Source organism: Leptonychotes weddellii, chromosome 5 (assembly GCF_054177405.1).
Source record: "Leptonychotes weddellii isolate Sample4059 chromosome 5, ASM5417740v2, whole genome shotgun sequence".
Classification (NCBI taxonomy): Eukaryota; Metazoa; Chordata; class Mammalia; order Carnivora; family Phocidae; genus Leptonychotes; species Leptonychotes weddellii.
The window spans coordinates 113,870,026-113,891,384 of record NC_138373.1 but is presented as its reverse complement, the minus strand read 5'-3'; the positions used below and the strand labels follow the sequence as shown (position 1 = coordinate 113,891,384).

General features: G+C 40.9%; 1 protein-coding gene and 1 pseudogene across 3 annotated transcripts in view; one reads left to right on the top strand and one right to left on the bottom strand.

The window, feature by feature from the left end:
* Positions 1-14,100, bottom strand: part of HMGA2 (high mobility group AT-hook 2) — a 140,525-nt gene extending 126,425 nt beyond the window's left edge. The window contains exons 1-3 of one of the 2 annotated variants that reach the window (XM_006731195.3): positions 13,992-14,100; positions 12,641-12,957; positions 9,932-10,018 (exon numbers count right to left, since the gene is read on the bottom strand). In XM_006731195.3, the coding sequence (XP_006731258.1) occupies positions 9,932-10,018; positions 12,641-12,751 (198 nt within the window). In that variant the 5' untranslated portion in view covers positions 12,752-12,957; positions 13,992-14,100. Of the gene's footprint in view, positions 1-9,931; positions 10,019-12,640; positions 13,602-13,991 lie in introns of those variants that run through there. The other variant, XM_081822007.1, reaches the window with a different exon arrangement.
* The window catches only part of LOC102746741 (metaxin-1-like), a 34,038-nt pseudogene continuing 23,651 nt past the window's right edge, over positions 10,973-21,359 (top strand). Inside the window, exon 1 of the transcript XR_014145755.1 lies at positions 10,973-11,157. The product of XR_014145755.1 is annotated as a metaxin-1-like (transcript). The remainder of the gene's footprint in view (positions 11,158-21,359) is intronic.

The window sequence follows — 21,359 nt, the reverse complement described above, 5'->3', positions numbered from 1 at the left end:
TCACCCTCAAACACTCCCCTGGAATGATCTCCTCTGAAATGCATGAAAATGCTTTTAATAAGCCATTTTGCTTTTATTTCTATCCACAATAAAAAAAATACTCCCACATAACCATAAATATATAAATTATATAAAATACTCCTACATATCCACAATATAAAAAAATACTCCCACTATATCCATGATTTAGAAAAATCATGTCTCTTAAATGATTTTGTTTCCATGTCACAGTGAAAGTTATAAAAATTAAAACTGATATATTGCTTTACAACTTACAAAGCACTTCTACCTACATGGCTAATCAAAAGTAAGTCTAAAGTAAGTAAGAATACATAGGCTTTTAATGAAAAAAAAAAAAAAACCCAAACATTTGCATAGTTCTACATAGTTAACTTCCTATTCCTTGCCAAAAACAATCTTAATTGTCAATCAATTCATTTAAAGCAGAGAGAGATTAAAAAAAAAAGTTGGCAGAAATCGTCAATGTTTGTCCCTGTGATGGAAACTAGGGGTGCCAAAAGTAGTAATTAATAAAAATGCATATTATTATCAACAAGTCCCCACTCAACACAGACCTGACATGAATATATTTCCAACTACCTTGAGAGTTTGTTTTATTGCTTCAAAGAAGATTTTTTTCTGGTATCACAGTTGTTTTTGCCTTTTGAATCAAATTTTAACATCATCTATAAAGTAATTTCCCTATGTTTATGACCCCTACTCCAATCCCCAAATACACCAAAACACACATACACACACACGACAAACATCTTCTATAAAAACATATGTTTATACTTTGCAGGATAAAGAAAAGTTAGCACACACTCTTCTATATATAAGAATCATCCCAAGGCTATAGAAACACAGTAATACAGGTAACCTGAGCCAGCATAAGTTGTTTTGCATTGTGCTTTTGTTACCTAAGTTAGCAGCCAGTAGGTACTTGGTACAGTGATATTAAAATTACCTGTTATAACTGTCTACACTGCCAAGTGAGAGTCTCTTCTTTCTCTCTTCAATCTGCCTTATAGAAAGAGATGGAGACAGATGATAGATGATAGATAGATGATAGATAGATATAGATAGATAGATAGATAGATAGATAGATAGATAGATAGATGATAAATAGATACAGATAGATACACACACACATACACACACACACAAAATAAGCCACAAGATTCCTCACAAATAGTATCTCCCTGACCTGGCATTACCAACCAACAGGTCCTAGGAATTAACCCAAATTCTGTATGATTATAATACTGTTAGCTCACATTTATTGAGCACATGTGTTATTTTCATCTTTAATCTTCACAACAGCCTTATAAGGTAGGTATTATAACTTCTCTTATTTTGCTGATGAGCAACTAAGTCTTAGATAGTTGAGGAAGGTCACACACAAAGGCGGTACAGGGCATGCCTGGGAGCCTGGGATTCGAGCCCCAGGTTCTGTTGGCCTCTAGAAACTGGCTTCCTCCCCTCCTAACAATACTTCCTCCCCTTAGCATACGCGCATTCGCTACCATATGGAGATATTTTAGTCAACTAAAATTGTCGCTGACTCAGCTAATTTCCCTGAACAGAAGGAAATCTGGTAGCCTTTAAGAGCTCAGTCTAACTGTGAGGTTTGGGCACCGTGGGTCATTTACTACCTGTGCATGGGCTCATTTATTGTCAGGGGTTAGCGGCACTGTCTTACCTTTAGTCATAGGGCATGAATTAAATTAAATGAAAGCCAGGAGTACCCAGCGAATCACACACTCTTTCTGAGTGCTGTCTTAGGGAGAGAGAGTTGTCTTAAGAGGAACACAGACTCTACTTTGGAAAGCTTGGATTCAAATCCCTGCTCTGCCGGTTTAGCTTTATGACTTTGGGCAGGTCCCTGAAAAACCTTAATTTGGTTTCATGTGTGACATGGAGAGAATGCCTCCTGGGAGGATCGAAGTGCCCACCATAACTGCAGTGCTCAATCAATGCTCTCCACTCCTAACAAGATGGAGCTCTTCAAGGGAAGTTTTCCTTCAAGTTAGTCCACTCTCAAAGAAGGTTCAGTCAATGCAAATATTCCATTACACCCATCTGTCACCTTTAGAATGAAGCTTTTAAGAAACCCTTTGGCTAGTACACAGTGAGTTATAGGAGTAAAAAATTCCCTAATACAGAAGCAGTGTCTGATTTAATCTTTGGGATCAACTGTGAGATTGCACAGTTTACCCAGTAGTAAATTACACAAACATGGAAGATAGAAATCCTTTTTAATGGGCACAGGGATGGTAGGTGGCATTAAGAGGAGGAGGTTATTGACCTTCAAGGCTAGACAGTGCCACACCAAGCTTTCTCGGTACAGTTGTTATGTTTCAGGGGCCATGATGGGATCCGGGCGTATCTAAAATCTGCTAAAGAGAAGGTTGTTTTCTAAAAAGGGTTTCACTGCATTTCAAAGTCAGAGAAAGCAAATCTCTCCAAGGGAGAGAAAGCCCTGCAAATAAGAGGACTTTAAAATGAGCATCTCATTGACAAAAAGCCTATTCAAAAATAAAATTCGCACCATTAACTAAAGGGCAAAATATCACAATTATCACTTGGACTTGTTAAAAGCAAACTGGCTCCTTGGTCTTCAGGCCAGTGTTACATGTAAACTGAAACCCTCTTCGGAGTCTACATCTAGAAGAAACACATTAACTGTGCTGTGTGGCGTCGATCAGGGAGGTTTTCATTGTTCTTTAAAACCCACATTATTTAATCATTCTGATCAAACTTCACAGAGGCTGCAAAACAAGTTAGGATTTTAGTTTGTAAACCAGAAAAGATCCAGGGTTTTTATATAGAGGAAAACACTGGCTTTGAACTTTTTTCCTGTGTTTAATGCTCTTCAGAATATTATTTTTCAATAGAAGATAAACAAAACATTTCAGGGGCTTGTTTTGTTTTTAATACATCAGCACACACAATACTGTGGGAGTATATATTTGGTTTCCCTTCACCAGAGTGGAATTTGGTTCTATACTATAAACCCATGTATCATTGAGACAGTAACTTGTTCTAAGTATTTACAGCTTATGGGCGTGGACGGGTGGGTGTGGGGAAAGAGGCTGGGAATCCTGCATTTGTAAAGACGGAGATTTCAGACTACGGCCCCACGATTTTGCAAATACTTGCAATTACCACATCATATCTTGTTAAAAGTGTTATTTATTCCTTGCTTATTTTCATATTTTGCCTTTTTAAAAAAAAGTTTAGATTCGGAACAGTATGTTTAATTGTATAATATGCTTAGAAGCAAGTTCATGAGGGTTGGGAAGAATGTTAAGTGGGAAATGTAATTTTTCCTCTTTCTAAGAAGTCTGGTACTCCAGGCTCTTACATGTACTCCACACTAAAAAAAAAAAAAAAAATTAATTGAAAATTCATCTAACAAATATAACTCTTAAGCTTGGAAACAGTGCTTACATTAGGGCCTGGTACATAAGATGTGCTCACACACTTACTGAATGAAGAAGGAAGGAAAGAGAGAAACACTGGTGTTTATATTCCGTGTGTCTTATTTCCTTCTTGCCGTCAGAATTCTGCAGCATTTTGTCTAGACCCTTTATTGAACAAATAAGAAAACTGGATGTGTTCTGATCTCTAAAGACATAGCCCTGTGGGTTTTGGGGGCCAGAAGTCTGGCGGGAGGGTATTAGCTGCAGTAGGCACCCATTTCGAATCCCTTTAAAAGTTTGTAGAGAACTACTCTCCAAAGGGTTTCTTGAAACTTAACTTCTAACCTGCCTTTCAGGTTACTGGACATAACATAACCAACGCCGTAGCAAATATTTTACAAAATAACCTACAGCACATAGTAGTGGAAAGATCATAAGCATTAGAGTGAGATTTGAATTCAAGCCCAGGTGCCATCATTTTCTAGAGCTGAACATTAGACATGTCACAGTTTACATCTTGGAATCAGTTTTCCCATTTGTGAGATGAAGACCATACTATCTACATCAGAGGATTAAGGAGCTAATACATGTGTAAAATGCCTGACAAAATCTCCAGCATGTGGTAGGTACTCAAATGTAATTTCTTCTCTCCCTCCATATTTTAAAATGCTACCCTTAAAAAGAATACCTCCCAATTCTGAGTGATTTTTCTGAGCATTATCTTGCATTATCTTACTTAAATAGGACAGCTATTACTTGCTCAGTTTCACAAAATGTGAGATTAAGCCAACTGCCCACGTTCGTAAGTAGTGAAACTGAGACCCAATGTGATTTCAAGGCAATAAAGGGTCTGTTCTTCTGGGAGATATTTCATATAAAATAAAAGAGCCATGGGCAGATTTAAAAAAAAGAAAAGAAAAACTTCTAGGGTGAAAATCAAATGAGTCATTAAAAGTAAAACATTTCCAAGTTTCCTATAAAGACATAGAGAATTGCTGAGATTGGAAACTAAGAGAATTATCCAATTCTGACTTCTTGGTCAAATTTAGATAGCTATTAATTTTTGTTACTTTAAATGCTCTCATCACATTTTATATGCACTGTGATAATGCATGAAAGCCCAAACTCCCTCACCCCAAATCAATCAGTGCCTCTGCACACAAACCAAAAAACAAAAGCTAGAAAAATATTTGGGCATAATACCTTGTTTTGTTTTCATGTATCTTTATCTTTACAGATACATTTTTAAGACTGAGACCTGCAGACCGAAGAGCATATGGAGCGAACTATCCAACGTCTAGAAAGTCACATTTTATTCCTTTCAGTTGTTCTTTTAAACATATAAACAGTGCAAATCAATGTGCACTGGCATTAAAATCAACTGGAATCATCAAACAGGCTAAGCACTGAGTATTTCTCATTTTACTTTTTTGATAATCCAGTTCTGTGGGGCTCCAAATTTTAAGTGCAACCATCTTTAGTCTTCAAAAGATGTTGCGAGTTTGCCATCACTCCATATTTTACAATAGGAAATATAAGTGAATTCTATCGTCCATTGTAGTTCATGCTCATTTTACCCAAGGAAGCCCTTATTGTCAACTCTCATGTCATTATTTACACACGCCTGTCTTCACCTATACAAACACTAACTTAAAGCCAAGGCCAAAATGACAGGAAGAGCTACTTTCAAAGTTTAAGATTCTCCTCCTTTAAACCATCGTTCTACCTTTTTTGTAATCAGAAGAATCAATAGTTATGATACAAGAGTTGACAGCATGTACCTTCTGAGCAAACTGCCCCCTACATCACCCTGGAGAAAAGACAATGACTATACCATTCCTCTCTAAGTCAATCAGAAGATGCCATGCAAAACTGTTCAGTGTCTTAAAACAACAGAGAACAAAGCAATACCCTAAAATAGAATCACTTTTCAACCTTTTTCTCCTGAGTAGAACAAAAATTCATAACTGGAAGTTTTAGAATCTAGGATAGTGAAACTCATTATTCTACCCTTGTGCCAAGCTAGGTGGCTCCAAGGTGAGCTCTGAAAACCACAGAGGGTGAGCTGACAAGACACGACAGGTTGGAATGCCTTAACGGACATGAAATGCTCTTCAGCCTCCATCTGTTCTCAAGAAAGAACTGAAACACAATTGAATATCAGTCTAGGATGCTCTATCTCCTTAGCAGAATGATTGGTTGAGACTTTGAGATAAAAATGAGCCACGTTGTGGGTCAGTCAAAGCAATGAGGAGCTCTGGATGGTAAGTTCAGAAGAATGATAGCTTCCAGAAAAGTAAAACTATGGGTCCCTTGAAGTAAAGTTACTTTGTGAAAGAATCCAAACGTGTTTGAATTGCCCATATTTGGATCATAATCTGTGATGACTCAAAGGCATCGCCAGATAGAATTTACTGATGCATTAAGGCTTGGTCCTCCCTGGCAAAATGAAGTGGAAATAAAAGAAAAAAGAGTCAATTGCTTAGGTAAATCAGCATAAAATATCAAGACAATGGAGACAACACTTAGGCTTTACTTAATTCCACCCATCTGGGTACAAGTGTATAACTCAGATAGGGCCCTGAATCCCAGTGGAAATTACCATTCAAACACACAGGAATCAAACAAAATCATTCTAGTCACATAGAAACCATAGCTGGAACTGTATGACAACTTCCAATGCCCATCCTTCCATGACTTACCTAATAATGATGCCTTTGGTTACTCTCTTCATTTGGGCCTATTATATTCTGAAAAAAATCTTGTCCTCACTCAGCATCTATGCTCTAACATTTATTTCTCTGAAATGATGAATAAAACCTACAACCTCTCATCACAAAATACCTGTGCTTGGTGTTAGTAATCATTTATGAAAAGTCAACCACATTTCTAAGAACACAATTAGAAAAAAGCACAAATCTGCCTTTATAGGGTCCAATCAATACCAGACCTTTTTTTGTACAAGCAAATGGAAGATACAGATCAAATGTTTACCTGAACACCTTACTTGAAGTGTACATACTTTACCTAGATGATATTTTCATTCTGCACCTTGCTCTCTAGCTCTGGCCATTCCACCTAGAGTCAAAAGGAAGTTCAAGCAAATCTATGACACTATGAAGTAGGGCTGTCTCACACCTGAGATCTTTTTATATGCCATTTCCTTCTATTAAAATTTAATTCAGTCTCAGAAAAAGTTTTTGTCCTGAAAGTACCTGAATGAGAATTGGCTTGAGGCTTACAGATGAACTTGACTTTGACCTTAAACACTGGAGAATGAGTGACAACCCCTCCAGTATTCTCTCATGATTACAAAGCCACAGCAGAAACCCTAAACACACAGATTATATCTTTCTCTTCTCTAAACAGGCAAAATGCAAAAATACAAAGTATTTCCATCCAGCACAAACATGAGAAGAAAACAAAACAAAAAAGAAATTGAGAGACAACTGGTCACAGGTATACCTCAAATTAAAACATAAATTACAAGGTCAAGACACACACACACACACCAATAAATTATTTATTCAGGAAAACATTAACTTCTGATTTCTTTTATTAAGATAGCAATATGAAGCTGGTTCAGGGAGAAATTTTGAGCACTCAGATTGGACTCCTCAGGAATGACTAGAATTGCTACATAATGGTCATCCATGGGAATCTGTCATGATGGAGCATAAGCAGATTGAAGAATTATTACCTTCTCTTCCAAAAGTTCCAAGCAGAACAAATTGTGCTTTTATAAATGTTTGTTTTATATATTACACAAATCAATTTTATATTGAATATGGCCTGAAATTAAAGTGCTAGCTAATTGAGTAGTTGTCCACTTGGTCTTGCAACATTCAGCGTGCATTGTCAAGTTTCACATTGCTAATTTTCCAACAAGCAGTTTTGTTTTCAAATGCCCCAAGGCCAATGACTGAGTCCAAACACAAACTTTCTAAGTAAAGAAACTCCAAGCAGCAAGAAATTTTAAACACACAACATCATCAGGATTCCAGTGTATGTTGCATCTCTTCTAATTTTAGAGTTCTGTTCTCCTATATACTTACCAGTTTTGTTTTGTATTTTTCATTGGGATGAATCTCAGTTTGCACAAGAATACCCAATTTATTAATCATAGGAGACTTCTCAATCTACACTGGTCAGTCTGGAAGGGTATGTTTATCTTACATGTTATGAACAATATAACTTTTTCTGAAAAAGATTGCTTCTCAAAGTCCTAACATGTTTTGTCAGAGCACAATATATGTTTGATAAACAAATTTATGTTTGATAATCATGTTTACATAGTATAGTAACAAACTCAATAAATACTGATTTGAAAGTGAAAATACCTTAAGTTTACACATGCCATGAACAATTCATCAATGTCATTCATTATTTTGCAAAGTATTATCTTCTCCAAATGAAGCGTAATTTATAAAACTGAAGAAATATAACAGTCGTGTTATGGGCAAATATATTTACTCATTTTTATTAGAAGGGGCTTTTATGCCAGAATTTTGTGAAATAATTTTGTCTGGATGAATGAAAGATATCAGGGAAAGATTTCTGTGGGAAAAAGGAAATCAATTTCTGTTTTAGAAGTTGTAATAATGTATACATATACATGAAGAATTATCAGAAAGATGAGTAGCCTAGCAGGATCGTTTGTAAATGCCTATTACTAAAACAACTAAAAATAAATCAAACCTTACTTGGGAGGAGACCAACTTTTTTGTTATTTTGCTTTAGGTAGTAAATTAGACACAAGTCTCAGCTTTCCTTGTGTCAATAAAGATTTTGTTAGTCAGTGGTAAACTTTTCAAAATGAAGAGAAGCATCTCTTTACTCATTCAAAAAAATGTGCTACAGTGAAATGTGAAAGATGAGATTCATTTTCTTATTTTTGCTTAAAATTTTAAATCAATTATTTATGATGAGATATACAGATTTCTTCCTGGGAGATGTAATGATGCATTTTTCAGAGCAATTACATCAGAGTTTCAATGTTTGTTAGCTACCTACCAAGATATTCCTTTGCCATTTCATTAGAGTAAAATTAAGTTAGGTAAATCCCACACTTATGCAACATTGAAAAACTCCTTTGTTAAATTAGCTCCTTTCAGCTAATTTCATAAACCAGGTAAAAATGTAACAAATAGGAAATACTCATATTAGAAATATCAGATTATATACTGTCAGTTCTAAATGACAAGGTAATTTAGAGCTACTTCAAAGCTTATTGATGAAATGTGGGTCACAATTAAATCTTCACTCTGTGAAGCAGTTATATTTAAATACATTAGAAATCTGCTCCTTCACTTCAGCTCTGTTTAAGATTATTAAAGTAAAACAGACAAGAACTCATAGTTACTCCCTAAACAACTTTTATATGTATCCCTGGTTGCTATGGCAGTTTATAATACTGAAAACTATCACATCTAACATGGTTAGTGCCCACAGTCACAGAGAAAACCACACAAAACATTAGCCCCCAAAGATGATCTTATAGTCCTTTTTAACAAATGCTGTACATGATGTACTCAAATCTACTAAAAGGTATACCATAATTTACTTCTGGATTTTGAGCCTTTGTTTTCAACTAATATACAGCCCTACAAATAAAATACAGAAACTTTTTTTGATTTCTTTATAAAGTTTTAAAAAAGTGAGTTTTATATTCATCTTCGCTTCTCTGTACGTGCATTGACCCTGAGATACTTCCTCTTTGCTAGCTCAAATACAACCAACATTACGTTACTTTAAACTGCAATTTAAAATTTATAAATAAAAACACTGGAACTTATACCAGACTGGGTTCTATCCTGCCCCAAAATACACAATAAATGAATCAAATACTTGTTTAAAAAAACTTCTCATTGTCCCATTAGGGCATTGCTATATCACCTGATGGAAAAGCATTTTGAGAGATTATGATGTATTATATTGCAAGTTTATTGTAAGCAAACAGCATACTTTACCATCACATTTAAATCTGTAAAATTCATGAAAATTTTTTTCCAGTATCCCATCACTGGATTTACTTCTAATTATCATTTGGCAAAGTACTTAACCTTATGGAAGGATTTGGTTTTGCAGTAATCATGTAAATAAGCACAAAGTAAATCAATCTTTATTATTTTTGAAGGAAATTGCAAACAACACCATCAAGCAAATCCTATAGTTCAGATTTATTTTTAACTCTTTCATAACCGGTGCAGATCTTAATTGCGCCTTTCTCCACTCCCCCTCCTCACCCTCCCAGCCCCAGTTTTGAGTTTCATATTATTTGGTGATTGTTTATTTAAGAACAACACTGGAAGCATCTTCATAAACTTTTTATGCTAAGCAATTATGCTTAGAAATCTTACTTTGCTTGGAAATGGTAAAGGTAGGAAATGAGTCTTGGGTTACCCAGTTGGGACAAATCCTTAGGTTTGGATCTAGAATGGGAAAATTACAGGGAAGTTCCTGTGGTCATGGAGAAAGCTGGGGGGACTTAACTTGAGAAATCTCACCTTTTGAGCTGCTTTGGAGGGACTCTTGTTTTTGCTGCCTTTGGGTCTTCCCCTGGGTCTCTTAGGAGAGGGCTCACCGGTTGGCTCCTAAGTGTGGGGGGGAAAAAATGTTGTTGTGGAAGAATGTCTGAAAGAAATTGACCCTGACTCTATAGTTATATTTTTTGCATGTGCTGCTCAAAAGAACTGTTGGAACACATTCATTAGGAGCATAAATGGAATGATGATGGTACTGAGTTTACAGAAAGAGGAAATAACTATACTTTTAATCCCAGGGTTCAAGAAGGAAATTCTATTTTGCATATGAAAACTAGATTCTGTTTCAACTCTAAGAAGGTAACAAAGGCTGACAAGGTTGCATGGTCTAGGAAGAAAGCTACACAGTTTTAAGGTGTAAAATATGAAACGGTTATGCATTTGGCAACTTATAAATCCTTTACAGGAATGCTACTACCCATTGTACTAGCATTTCAAACAACAGAAATATGAAGCTAACATCATAAATATTTCAACAATCTTCCCTATTGAAAAGATGGTTTTTAATCATCTCTGCGTATCTGCATTGTAGGTCAATTATGACTCAATCAACACATTGAGTGAAGTATTGGAGCAATTATCCAAGATCTTCAACTCAAAATAACTCCATTCCCCCTAAAATTTCCAAATAATTATGGTAAATCTGTTGTGGGAGGTTTTGCTTGAATTATCTAGGTAATTGCTTCAGTTCTCCACTTCCTTTTGGAGTTGTAGGCATGGTCTGTAGCCTAAATTTAAATGTCTTTTGATAAAAATTAACATTTTCTCCAAAACTTGCTTTTGAGAAAACTCTTACGGTGGGGGGAGACTGTAGAAAACTAAAAGAGGGAAAAAATGGTGGAGAATGGAAGTGTCTGGGAAGGAGAAATTGAAACTATCAATAGGTTTAGCAAAGCTTTGCCAAGTAGTAAATACTCAAGTGGTTAAGAGAATGCGATGATTAATATTCCAGATCCTAAAATATTTATCCAGTGAATCATCAATTTACATTTCATTCAGATTCGGTGATTAAACGGGACTAACTAACTTAAAACGCATGAACGTCTTCAATGAAAATTCGCATCCTATTTGGAGACTCTGGGGAAGGTTCCCTGCAAGCTTCTGTGGGACCGCTAGCGCCAATGGGCACATCCGGAGCAAACACACCGGAGACACATTCTTCTTTCTTTGTGAACTGCCTTAACTCAAAGGTAAAACCTCCAATCACCTCCAGATCCCACTGCAATTTCTTTTGGATTCTTTTTTTGGAGGTGGGGGACAATTCGAGTTAGAGAGAGCTGGGTGGCGGGTGGGAAACAAGGGGTGGGGGGGAGGGCAGAGACTTCCCGGGAGGTGTAAAACAGGATCCTAACGCGGTTTTAAGTGTCGCTTGGGCAGAGCGGGAAAACTCAGGGGCCTCTAGATTGGCTTGTTTCCTTTGATGATTTCAAAAAGGTATATAACCCTTTCAGTTTTTCTAAAACGCTCTGGCAAGCAAACATTGTTCGATTTCCCCCCCCCCCCCCCTGCTCTCGGGCAGCTTTGGGACTCCGGGATTATTTTCTAATCGGCCTATTTGCCGTGAAGGAAGCGCTTTAAGGCCAAGGAACGCAGGAGAAGTTTTAAAGCCCGCGGAAGCGGAGTTTAAATGTTCTCAATAGACATGTCCCGCTCCAGCCCTGCCCGCCGAGGCTTGGAAATTGCAGCGAACAAAACCCCCCGCCCTGGGCGCTGCGCGCAGCTCTGCAAGCGCCTGCTGCACGCTTAATTGGTTGCATCCGCAGACAAAACCCTCCACTCCGCGGGGTCCCGGGCGCCCCTCGATCGTCCCCTCCCCAACCCCCAATCACTCGCCCCGGAGTAGTACTTTTAATGTCAGCTCGGAGGCGCGGGATCCAGGAGCAAAAGGGGGACCGGGCGCCTGGCGAGGAAGTGACCCAGCTACCGTGCACACTCTCGGACACTGCTTTCCGCCGCGCCCATGGCCAAACGAGTTAATCCCGTCCCGTGAGGACCCAGGCTCCCCTGAAGCCCCTTTCCTGGGACACCTCTGCGGCAGCCAGCAGAGCGGCCGCCGCGCCGCATTTAAAGAGCCCTAAGAGGACCGGGCGGGCCCACGAGTTCTTTGTCGGGAGGGAGCGAGTCTCGAGCCACCGAGAACTTGGGGAAGGCGCCAAGGGGGCGGCCGCGGCGCGCCAGTCCCGGGCCCGCGAGCAGTCCCGGTTGGCGGGAGAAACAGCCTCCGGCCCCCAGGACTTCAGCCCCTCCAACCCTGAGCCGCCGCAGCACCCCTGCGCCCCCGCAACGCCCCCCCTTCACCTCCTTCCCCCCGCGCAACTGTAAAGCGGCTCGGAAAGTGCCCGGCGAGCCCTGGGTTGTCTGACCCCGGCCGCTTCGTCACGAGGAGACATCGCGCCACTCGGGGCCGTGCACAATAGCAAACGCCCGAGGACGCGCTGCGCCCGACCCCACCTCCCGCCGCCTGCCGCGGTGCCCCATCTCCCCGCCCCGAGGAGCGCGGGCGCCCCGGGGCTTAGCCGCGCACTCGCGCCGAGGACTCCGCAGCCCGCCCCCACGGCCGGCCGGCAGCGCGCCGCCGCCGCCGGACTCCCGCGCTCGGGTCGCCGCGCGTCGCGGGGCCCTGGCGGAGGGAGGGGAGGTGGGCTGCCGCCCCCACCCCGCCCGCGTACTGACTTGCTGCTGCTTCCTGGGTCGGCCGCGTCCTCTCTTCTGAGGCGCCGGGGCGGCAGGTTGTCCCTGGGCTGAAGTGGACGGCTGCCCGGCGCCTTCACCGCGTGCGCTCATCCTGCCTCCCGCCGCCGCCGCCGCCGCCGCCGCTACCGCCGCCGCAGCCGCTTCGCCTCCGCCGCCCCAAATGTGCCCAGCACCTTTCGGGAGACCGCGCGGTAGGGCTGGTGAATGAGGCGGGGTGGGCGAGAGCTGGCGTGCTGCTCGGGCTGCTGCTGCTCAGGCTGCCGCCGCTGCCACCATCAACACCGGACGTCCAGCGGCTGCCAAAAAGAGAGAAGAGGGGAGGAGGAGAAGGAGGCGCTGCTGGTGGCGGCGGCAGCGGTGGGTGGGTGCCGGAGGTGGAGGTGGCGGTGGAGGTGGAGGTAGCGAGAGGAGGAGGAAAGCGAAGGAAAGGGAAAAGAGGGTTTGAAGTCGGGAGGCTCCCCTCTCGGTTTGGGATCGGGAGTTGCGGTCACCGGTAGCACTTCGGAAGCGGCTTGGAAATGGAAGAGACTTGGAGTGGATTGTGTCCCTTGAAATGTTAGGCGGGGAAAGAATTCCTCCTCCTCTTCCCCCCCGCTCCGCGCTCGCAGAGCAAGAAAGAGAAAGAGAGAGAGAAAACAAATAGCGCCTTGGGCAGTCAGAAAGCAAAAGGAGGATGGGGAGATTCGGCCGGGATCGGGTCGGGCACTGAGCGCAGGCAAAGGACGGAGCAGTGGGTGGCACCGCGCCTCCTCGGGTGGCGGGGGCAGGCGGCAGCGGCACCGGAGAGTCGGAGGGGGACGGGCTGCTCGCCCCTGCGTCCTGCACCAAGCGCGCGCTGCCCGGGCTGGAAGTTTTCTGAGTTCCTGCCCCGGGATTCAAGTGGGAAGAGAGAGAGAGAGAGAGAGAGTGAGTGAGTGTGTGTGTGTGTGTGTGTGTGTGCGCGCGCGCGCGCTTGGGGAGGGGGCGGCGGGATTGGGGGGGGAGTGCCCACCTCTAATCGTGGGCGGATAAAGGGGAGGGGGCTGCGCAGGAGGAATAGTACGAGGAGGAGGGAGGCCAGGCGGACCGCCGAGCCAAGGCGCCTGGCCGCGGGCCAGAGGCAGCGTTCGAAATACAACTGCCTCGGCGGCGGCGGCGCCCGGGTGCCACCCGAAGCCCCGCTCACGTGCTCCCGCCCGGCGGCGGGGTTAAAGGGACAGGCCGGGGATCCCGGGACCGCTCGCCGCCGGCCTCGTCCCGCCTGCCGCCCGAGGTCGCCCCTGGGCGGTTGTCCTAGTAAGGCACGGGAATGTGACCGCCCCAGAGCCGCGTTTAGGGGCTTGGCCTTTACCTGCACCTCCACGACGCGGAGCCAGCACTCGGCAGGAAGCGTGTAGCTGCACGCGCGGCAGCGTTCTAGTTCCCTGTGAGTGGGAAGGAACTGAGGAGGAGTAGGAACGGGCCCCCGGCAGCCTTGCTCTGCCTGGGAATACCCTCATCACAGATTGCACGACCCGAAACGCGCGCACACACAGACATGCACTCAGATCCACATATGCACACTCGCAGAGGCGCATACATCCATAAGCACGCACATAAGCACACACGCATGCATGCACATTCGCAGACACATGCACACGTGCAAACAATGTGCACACATGCACACGGAGCGCGCCAGCCTCTTCATTGAGCTTTTTTTCTCCGGGAAAGACCAGAGGCGAAGCAAGACTTCGGGCAAGACTTCATCCCCACCTCCGGGGTGTCGCTACGCACCCGTGTTCCAACGCAGGGCAGAAGGGTTGCCCCTGACGGGAACCCCATAGCTTCCCTAACACCAAAATTGCGCCAACTGTCAGCTTTCCCTGTAATTTACCCTGATTTAACCTTTTCCCTAGGAACTCCCTTTCTGCCAAGTCCTAATTTTATTGCTTGGGCTGTTTTCTGAGTTACGTGAACACTGTAATGACCACAGTCCGTTTAAAAAGGTGGAGTACATTTAAAAATGTACCTCTTTTCATCCTTGAATAACCAAAAAACTCCGAAAAAATTAGGTTCAGATTTTCACACATCACGCCCCAAATTATTTTGGACCAATTCCAAAATAAAAACTTTCACCCGAGGAACAAAAATTTTCTTCCCCAAAATACAGACCACCGTGGAATAAAGACGCTTGCTTTACAGCCCAAGCAGGGAGTTAGGCACAGCCAGGTTCCGCTGTGCCTGTGGAGGAGGCGCGTGTAAATGTCTGCTTCGGCGCGGCGGCGCTGATTGGTCCGCGTTGCCATTTTAAATCCATTTCCAGCTGCCCTTTGCAGAGCTGGGACACTTAGCTGCACGTTGAGTGCCCTGCAGAAACCCGGGGTTTCTCCTGGGTCTGGGAACGCTTAGCTGTGATGGAGAGGGAGAGCCTCCTTCCCTCCGGATGGAGCCCAGCAGTTGACTGGGGAGGGAGGGGTCTAACAGGAACCAAAGGTTTTCTGCCGGGGCTTGGCTGAAAGATGGTATCTTCATCAAAGGGATTGAAATTTCACGTACTAACGATTGCAGTGACATTTCCTAACTGCCAAGTTTGCACATTTTTTAATGTGCTCACATTCGCACTGTGGTGTGCTCATTTTACTTACACATACAAAACCGGCTTCTAGGTTTGTTTTTGTTTGCTTGCTTTTGCAAGGACCAGAGAGAAAATTCTGAGGATGAATGTAGGAGAAATCACCGAGGATTTCAGCCAGCTAGATTTATACTGGGTACATTGTATCCTCGGATATTTCTTTCATATGCACAGAGGCTGGCAAGAAGGGGATTCCAGAATTTGATTTTTGCATTAATCCTTGACTCTAAGAAAAGCACAAAAAAATTAGGGTGGGAGAATGTCCGGCCACTTGTTTTCAGCCCACCGTCACTTTGCTCTCAGACTGTTTGACCCCTTTGAAATTTATAGCAAGGATATAAAACAAATATTGCATCCAATTTTACCTAAATCAGTTTTATATATTTTAATTCCTGGAAGCTATATTTAATTTTTTCAGGTTTTTGTTTATTTTCTGTCAGGAGAGACATTAAAATTTGTTTTCATCCTTGAAATTACTTGAGACTTTAAAAAATGGTGTCATATTCTTTTTATTAAGTTAAATGGTTATATTTTAAAGAATGGCTTTTTTTTTACATCTACATTTGAGGGTGTTTCCCCCCACCCCAGTTTAAGTTGCTCAATTGTTATCTCACCATATTTTACCCATCCATTCAAGGTTAAACACTTATTTCTAATTTGAAACCTTCCCAAGGTGGTTTCTGTCCCCACGAAACTATTTCTTTTCTTCTGCATCTACTATCAAACTGAACAATCAGCACTTTGGTTGTATATGTTAACTAGGTTTCTAATTATCTGTGATACATGATTTAGTGTTTGGATCAGGTCAGCTCATTAGTGGGTAGTAAAATCAATTCAGTGGACCCACCACGTCATTTAAAAAAAAGACTATAATAGATAATATCACAGGTAAAGTTCTGCTTTAGTTATATAGTACACGGATGTAAAAGTTGCATTCAGATGCTTTTTTTCCCCCACCTCTTTACTATTTTGGAAATTGGTATTTATCTTAGAGTTTGGGGTCTCTTGGCACTGTCTTATCACATCTTAGCCGGTATCCTTTCTATTTTAGTGATATATGCAATATGGATGGCACCATAGATCAGTAAAGATACGTAGTAAAGTCTCTTTCTTACTGTGGGTTGCAGTGTTACCTGTTTAAATGCCACTGACTTAGACAGTTATGAGAGCTGGATTCCTTCACAGCTCCACTAAGCCAGCTCTGCCATCTTTGGTAAATCATTTCTCCTCTTTGTAGCTCAGTGTCTTCATTTCTATAACGAAAGGTCAATATAATCTCTGAGGGTTCTTCCAGTTTTAACAGACTTCAAAACATGTATGATATCTTGTTCTCTAATTGGATTTTGTTTATATGTAACTGATATGTAGATTCTATGGAGACAGGTAGTATTTCTAACACCCCTTTTTAGCACCAATTAGGTGTAGGTAGTGTTCAGTTCATAATAGACTTTTGGCACTTAACTAATTTATTGCTATGACAAAGTTACTCTGAATAAGCTACTATTTTATAAATGTATCACAGGATGAGATAAGCATTACATGTATTAAAATACCTTAATAATTCTTTTGACTAAAGGGAGATGCATCTGTGATGAAGAGATGGAAGTTCTCACATTGCACTTTATCACATTATACTTATACTTTAATATGGACATAAATTAAGGAATAATTTAAGGAGTTTCTCAGATTATAACAGATTGAATTAATCATGGATGTATTCTACATGTAATTAAACAGGTTTATTATAACCAGATATTTTGAAAGTCAATCTATTTGGGGCGTCACAGAAAAAAATTATAACTAATATTTAGTGAACAGAATGCATAGTATACACACACATATACATATATATATGGTATATAGAAGCTCAGTATATAGTGCAAGGTAAACACATACTTCTGAAAAATATTTCCAATGTTTTGATATGGACTCTTTTGCACTGCTTAAACTCACAATTTTAGAGATTGTGTCTTTTGTAATATGCATAGTGTTTAATGAAATGTAGCAAAAATAATCTCTAAGACTTTCCCTACATTATCACCAAGAAAGAATACATACTGCCAAGTTAACATTTTGTTGGTGGGGTGGGAGGTGGGGAGGTGGACAGGCTTTCTAGTCCCATAGACAGAGGATCACCAAACAAAATGAATTTGTCTACTTGTTCATTCAGTCAGTCAACAAACATATATTGAGTTGGTTTTGCACTAATCTCACCCATTGTCCTCCCAGGACTCATGAAGTTCATTCATGTGGAACTGGAGAAAATCTCTTCTGAAACAGCTAGGTGCTCACTTAAAATGTATTTACCTATTATGTTAAGCCTTTCACTTACCCTTACAAATATTTATTCTCCTTTATCCAATCCATCATTCATTCAACAAATATTTATTAAGTAGCTAATATGTGCTAGGATTCACAGAACATTGTTTTTGACAAAAGTCATGGAAGCAGAACAGAAGTGGAATAGTTTTATTTCCATCTTTCATCTATTGACATTATACTGTCATCTCCAAACAATCTTGGTCTAGATATACTATCAAGTAACTTTGGAGAGCAGGAAGGATATGGACTTTTAAATCAGATTTAGGAATAGAAGGTGTGGCCTGCAGAATGTTAAAAATGACCCCTAAGACTTCCTTCATCCCTGGTGTACATGCTCACATAATCTATGGTGGCTTTTACTCCTATGATAAGGTTAATGTTCGATGGTACAGTTTACCTTAAGATAAAGAAATTATCCAGGTGAGCCTGACCTAATCATATGCGTGTTTTAAAGCAGAGCGTTATCTCTAGCTGATTTTAGGAGAGGAAGTTAGAGATTTGGGGCTCAAGAAGGATTTGACCCTCCATTGTCGGTTTGAACATGGAGATGACACATGGCAAGGAATGTAGATAGCCTCTAGGAGCTGAGGGCAGCCCCAGATTACCAGCCAGCAAGGAAACAGGGACCTCTTTAGTAGAACCACAAGGAACTGAATTCTGCCAAAGAGAATGAGCTTGGAAGTAGGATCTTCCCCAGAGCCTCCTGGTGAGAACTCAGCTAAGCCAACACCTTGATTTCAGCCTTGTGACACCCTCAGCAGAGAACCTAGTCATGTTATACCTGACTTCTGACCTACAAAACTGTAACCTAATAAATGAGTATTTTAATGGTGTTTAAAATCATTAAGTCTGTGCAACAATAGAGAACTTGATATAAGAGGATCTGGTCAGATAAACTTCCCCTCCTTTTTCTATCCCATGGACTACTTCCAAAGCACAATTACTCGTAGTTTGTCTGGAGATATCCCAGGTGGTTGTACCACACCTACCAAGTCACCTGCTGTGTCTCTTTGGGCTTATAGTGAAGCAATGGCCAGCATGAAAACACATCATCTTGCTGCTTTCCATCCTTCTTTCTCTTTCTCTCTCTCTCTCCCTCTCCGCCTTCCTCTCTTCCTCTTTTTTTCTCCTCTTTCTCTATCTTAGTACCTTAGAATTCCTAAAGCCATCATACTGGAGGGACATGGGGAGAGGTTACATATTTAGATAATTCCAGGTACCCCCAACCCCTGCCTCGAAACCACCCCAAACTGAGGTAAAATAGATCAGAGAGGAGAGAGCCCTGCTCCAGTTGCAGATTTGTGAATAAAATAAATATTGTTTTTGTTCTTGAGCCATAATTTTTGAGTGGCTTGTTACATAACAACAGAAACTGACCCATTTTGTTTTCCCCCAAATTAGGCTCTTTTTATTCACCTCATCCCACTTAATAATCTTAAACAAGTGATTTGCTTAGCTGGAAATCACTCTTACCCGGGAATCACTCTAATTCCTCTTTCTCTTTCCACTTCAAGTGATCACCAAGTCCCTCCAGTTCTGCCTTCTAAATATTTCTTTTGAATCTGTCAACTCTTGACCTCCAGTGTCACTACCTTAGTTTGAGCTCTGTCCAGTTCTCATTTGGATAACTCCAATGTCTTTCTCTCTGGTCTCTTAGCCTTCAGTCTTACATTTTAAAAAACCATTCTCTACAATGCTTCTAGAAGGATCTGTTTTTTATCAGTTACCCTTTTTTATCACAAATGTAATAGTCCTTCTAGACTTTATTTTTTTAAAGATGTATTTATTTATTTATTTATTTGGGGGGGGGATGGAGTGGCAGAAAGAGAGAATCTTCAAGCAAACTCCCCCTCCACTGAGCGCAGAACCCGACATGGGGCTAGAATCCCAGGACCCATGAGATCATGACCTGAGCCAAAACCAAGAGTTGGATGGATGCTTAACCAACTGAGCCCCCCAGGCACCCCCTTCTAGACTTTAAATGAACTAATATAGGTTCATGCTGCACATTCTGTTCCACAGCCTATTTTTATGCAAATAATATATAATGAACATTTTATGCCAATGAATGTTCTTCTACAACACCAGTTCTAATGGCTTTCTCTTATTCTATAGTAAATATATATATGTGTGTGTGTGTGTATATATGTATATGAATAAAATAGAACACCTGGAATTAAGCATTTGATAAAAATTTTTATGACTTCCTTGTGAAAAAATGAAGAAATATGGATTGAATGTTGTGCATTCTTTTGTGCTGACATCAACTTCAAAAATAGTCTCTTTATCAGCATCCTGGCATAATTTTCAAATGTTCAGATATCCTAAAGGTAGAAAGAGAGCTAACTATTGATGCCCAAATTAAGATTCAAAAAGATCTCAACAAGCCGTAACACAATTTAAGAAGATGAATATGAGGTATGCAATTAATTTCAAAAGGGGAAAAATATACCTACACAGGGTAGAAAAAGTGACTTAAAAGCAATTCTTAGGATTGCATATAAGATTAAATAAACAGGTATTGCTAGGTTCCACCTAATATCCATTCTGCCCTTCTAATTTGGTAAAAGAACACCTACAGTATTGAGTATAGCGATATACCCAACTGTAAAACTGCATTTCACAATCTCCCTTCTAGATTGGAGTAGTCAATGAAATATAAGCACAGATCCTTGGGATATACTTCTGGGGAAGCCCTTTAAGTGGGACTTACTCAGCTGAGAGGCTTCTCCATTTGCATGTGGATGTCCAATTGCTCCAGTACCATTTATTGAAAAGACTCTTTCTGCTCCATTGTATTTCCTTTTCTCCTTTGTCAAAGATCAGTTGACTATATTTGTGTGGGTCTATTTCTGAGTTCTCTGTTCTGTTTCATTAATCTACTTGTCTATCCTTTTGTGAATAACACACTGTCTTGATTACTATAACATTATAGTAAAACTTAAAGTTGAGTAGTGTCAGTTGTACTTCTTCAAAATTAAATTGGCTGTTCTGGTTCTTTTGCCTATCCATATAAACTTTAAAATCAACTTATTGGTATCCACAAGGTATTTGCTGGGATTTGGGATAAGGATTATGCTAAATCTATGGGTTAAAGTGGAAGAACTGACATCTTGATTATATTGAGTCTTATTCATGAACATGGACTATCTCTCCATTTACTTAGTTCTTTGATATCTTTCATCAGAATTTTGTAGTTTTCCTTATGTAGATCTTTTATATATTTTGTTAGATTTATACCTAAGAATTTCATTTTTGGGGGTGCTAATGTGAACACTAATGTGGGTTTAATTTCAAGTTCCATTTGTTCATTACTAGTACATAGGAAAACAAGTGACTTCTATATATTCACTTTCTATCTACAGCCTTGTTATAATCACTTATTACTTACAGGATTTTTTTTTGCCAAATGTTTGCAAATTTCTTTGTGAACAAAAATAGTTTTATTATTTCCTTCCCATTCTGCATACTTTTTATTTCCTTTTCTTGTCTTATTGCAATTAGCAATTCATCAATTACATTTCGGATTACCCTACCCCCAGTACTGGTTCTGCAGTGGTTTCTGCTCTGGAAAGTTGTGATTCTCTGTATTCATCTGTCTCTCCAATTTTGAGGCAGTGATTTACCCTGTAATCCCACTTCTCCTCATGCATCTAAGAATTGCTTTTTTCAGTTTGTTCAGCTTTTTACTTGGTAGGACAGAGTGGTAATTTATAAGCTCCTTACATCCGAGATTGGAACCCAAAAGTCCCCACAACTGGTTCTTAAATACCCAGTAAAGGTAAT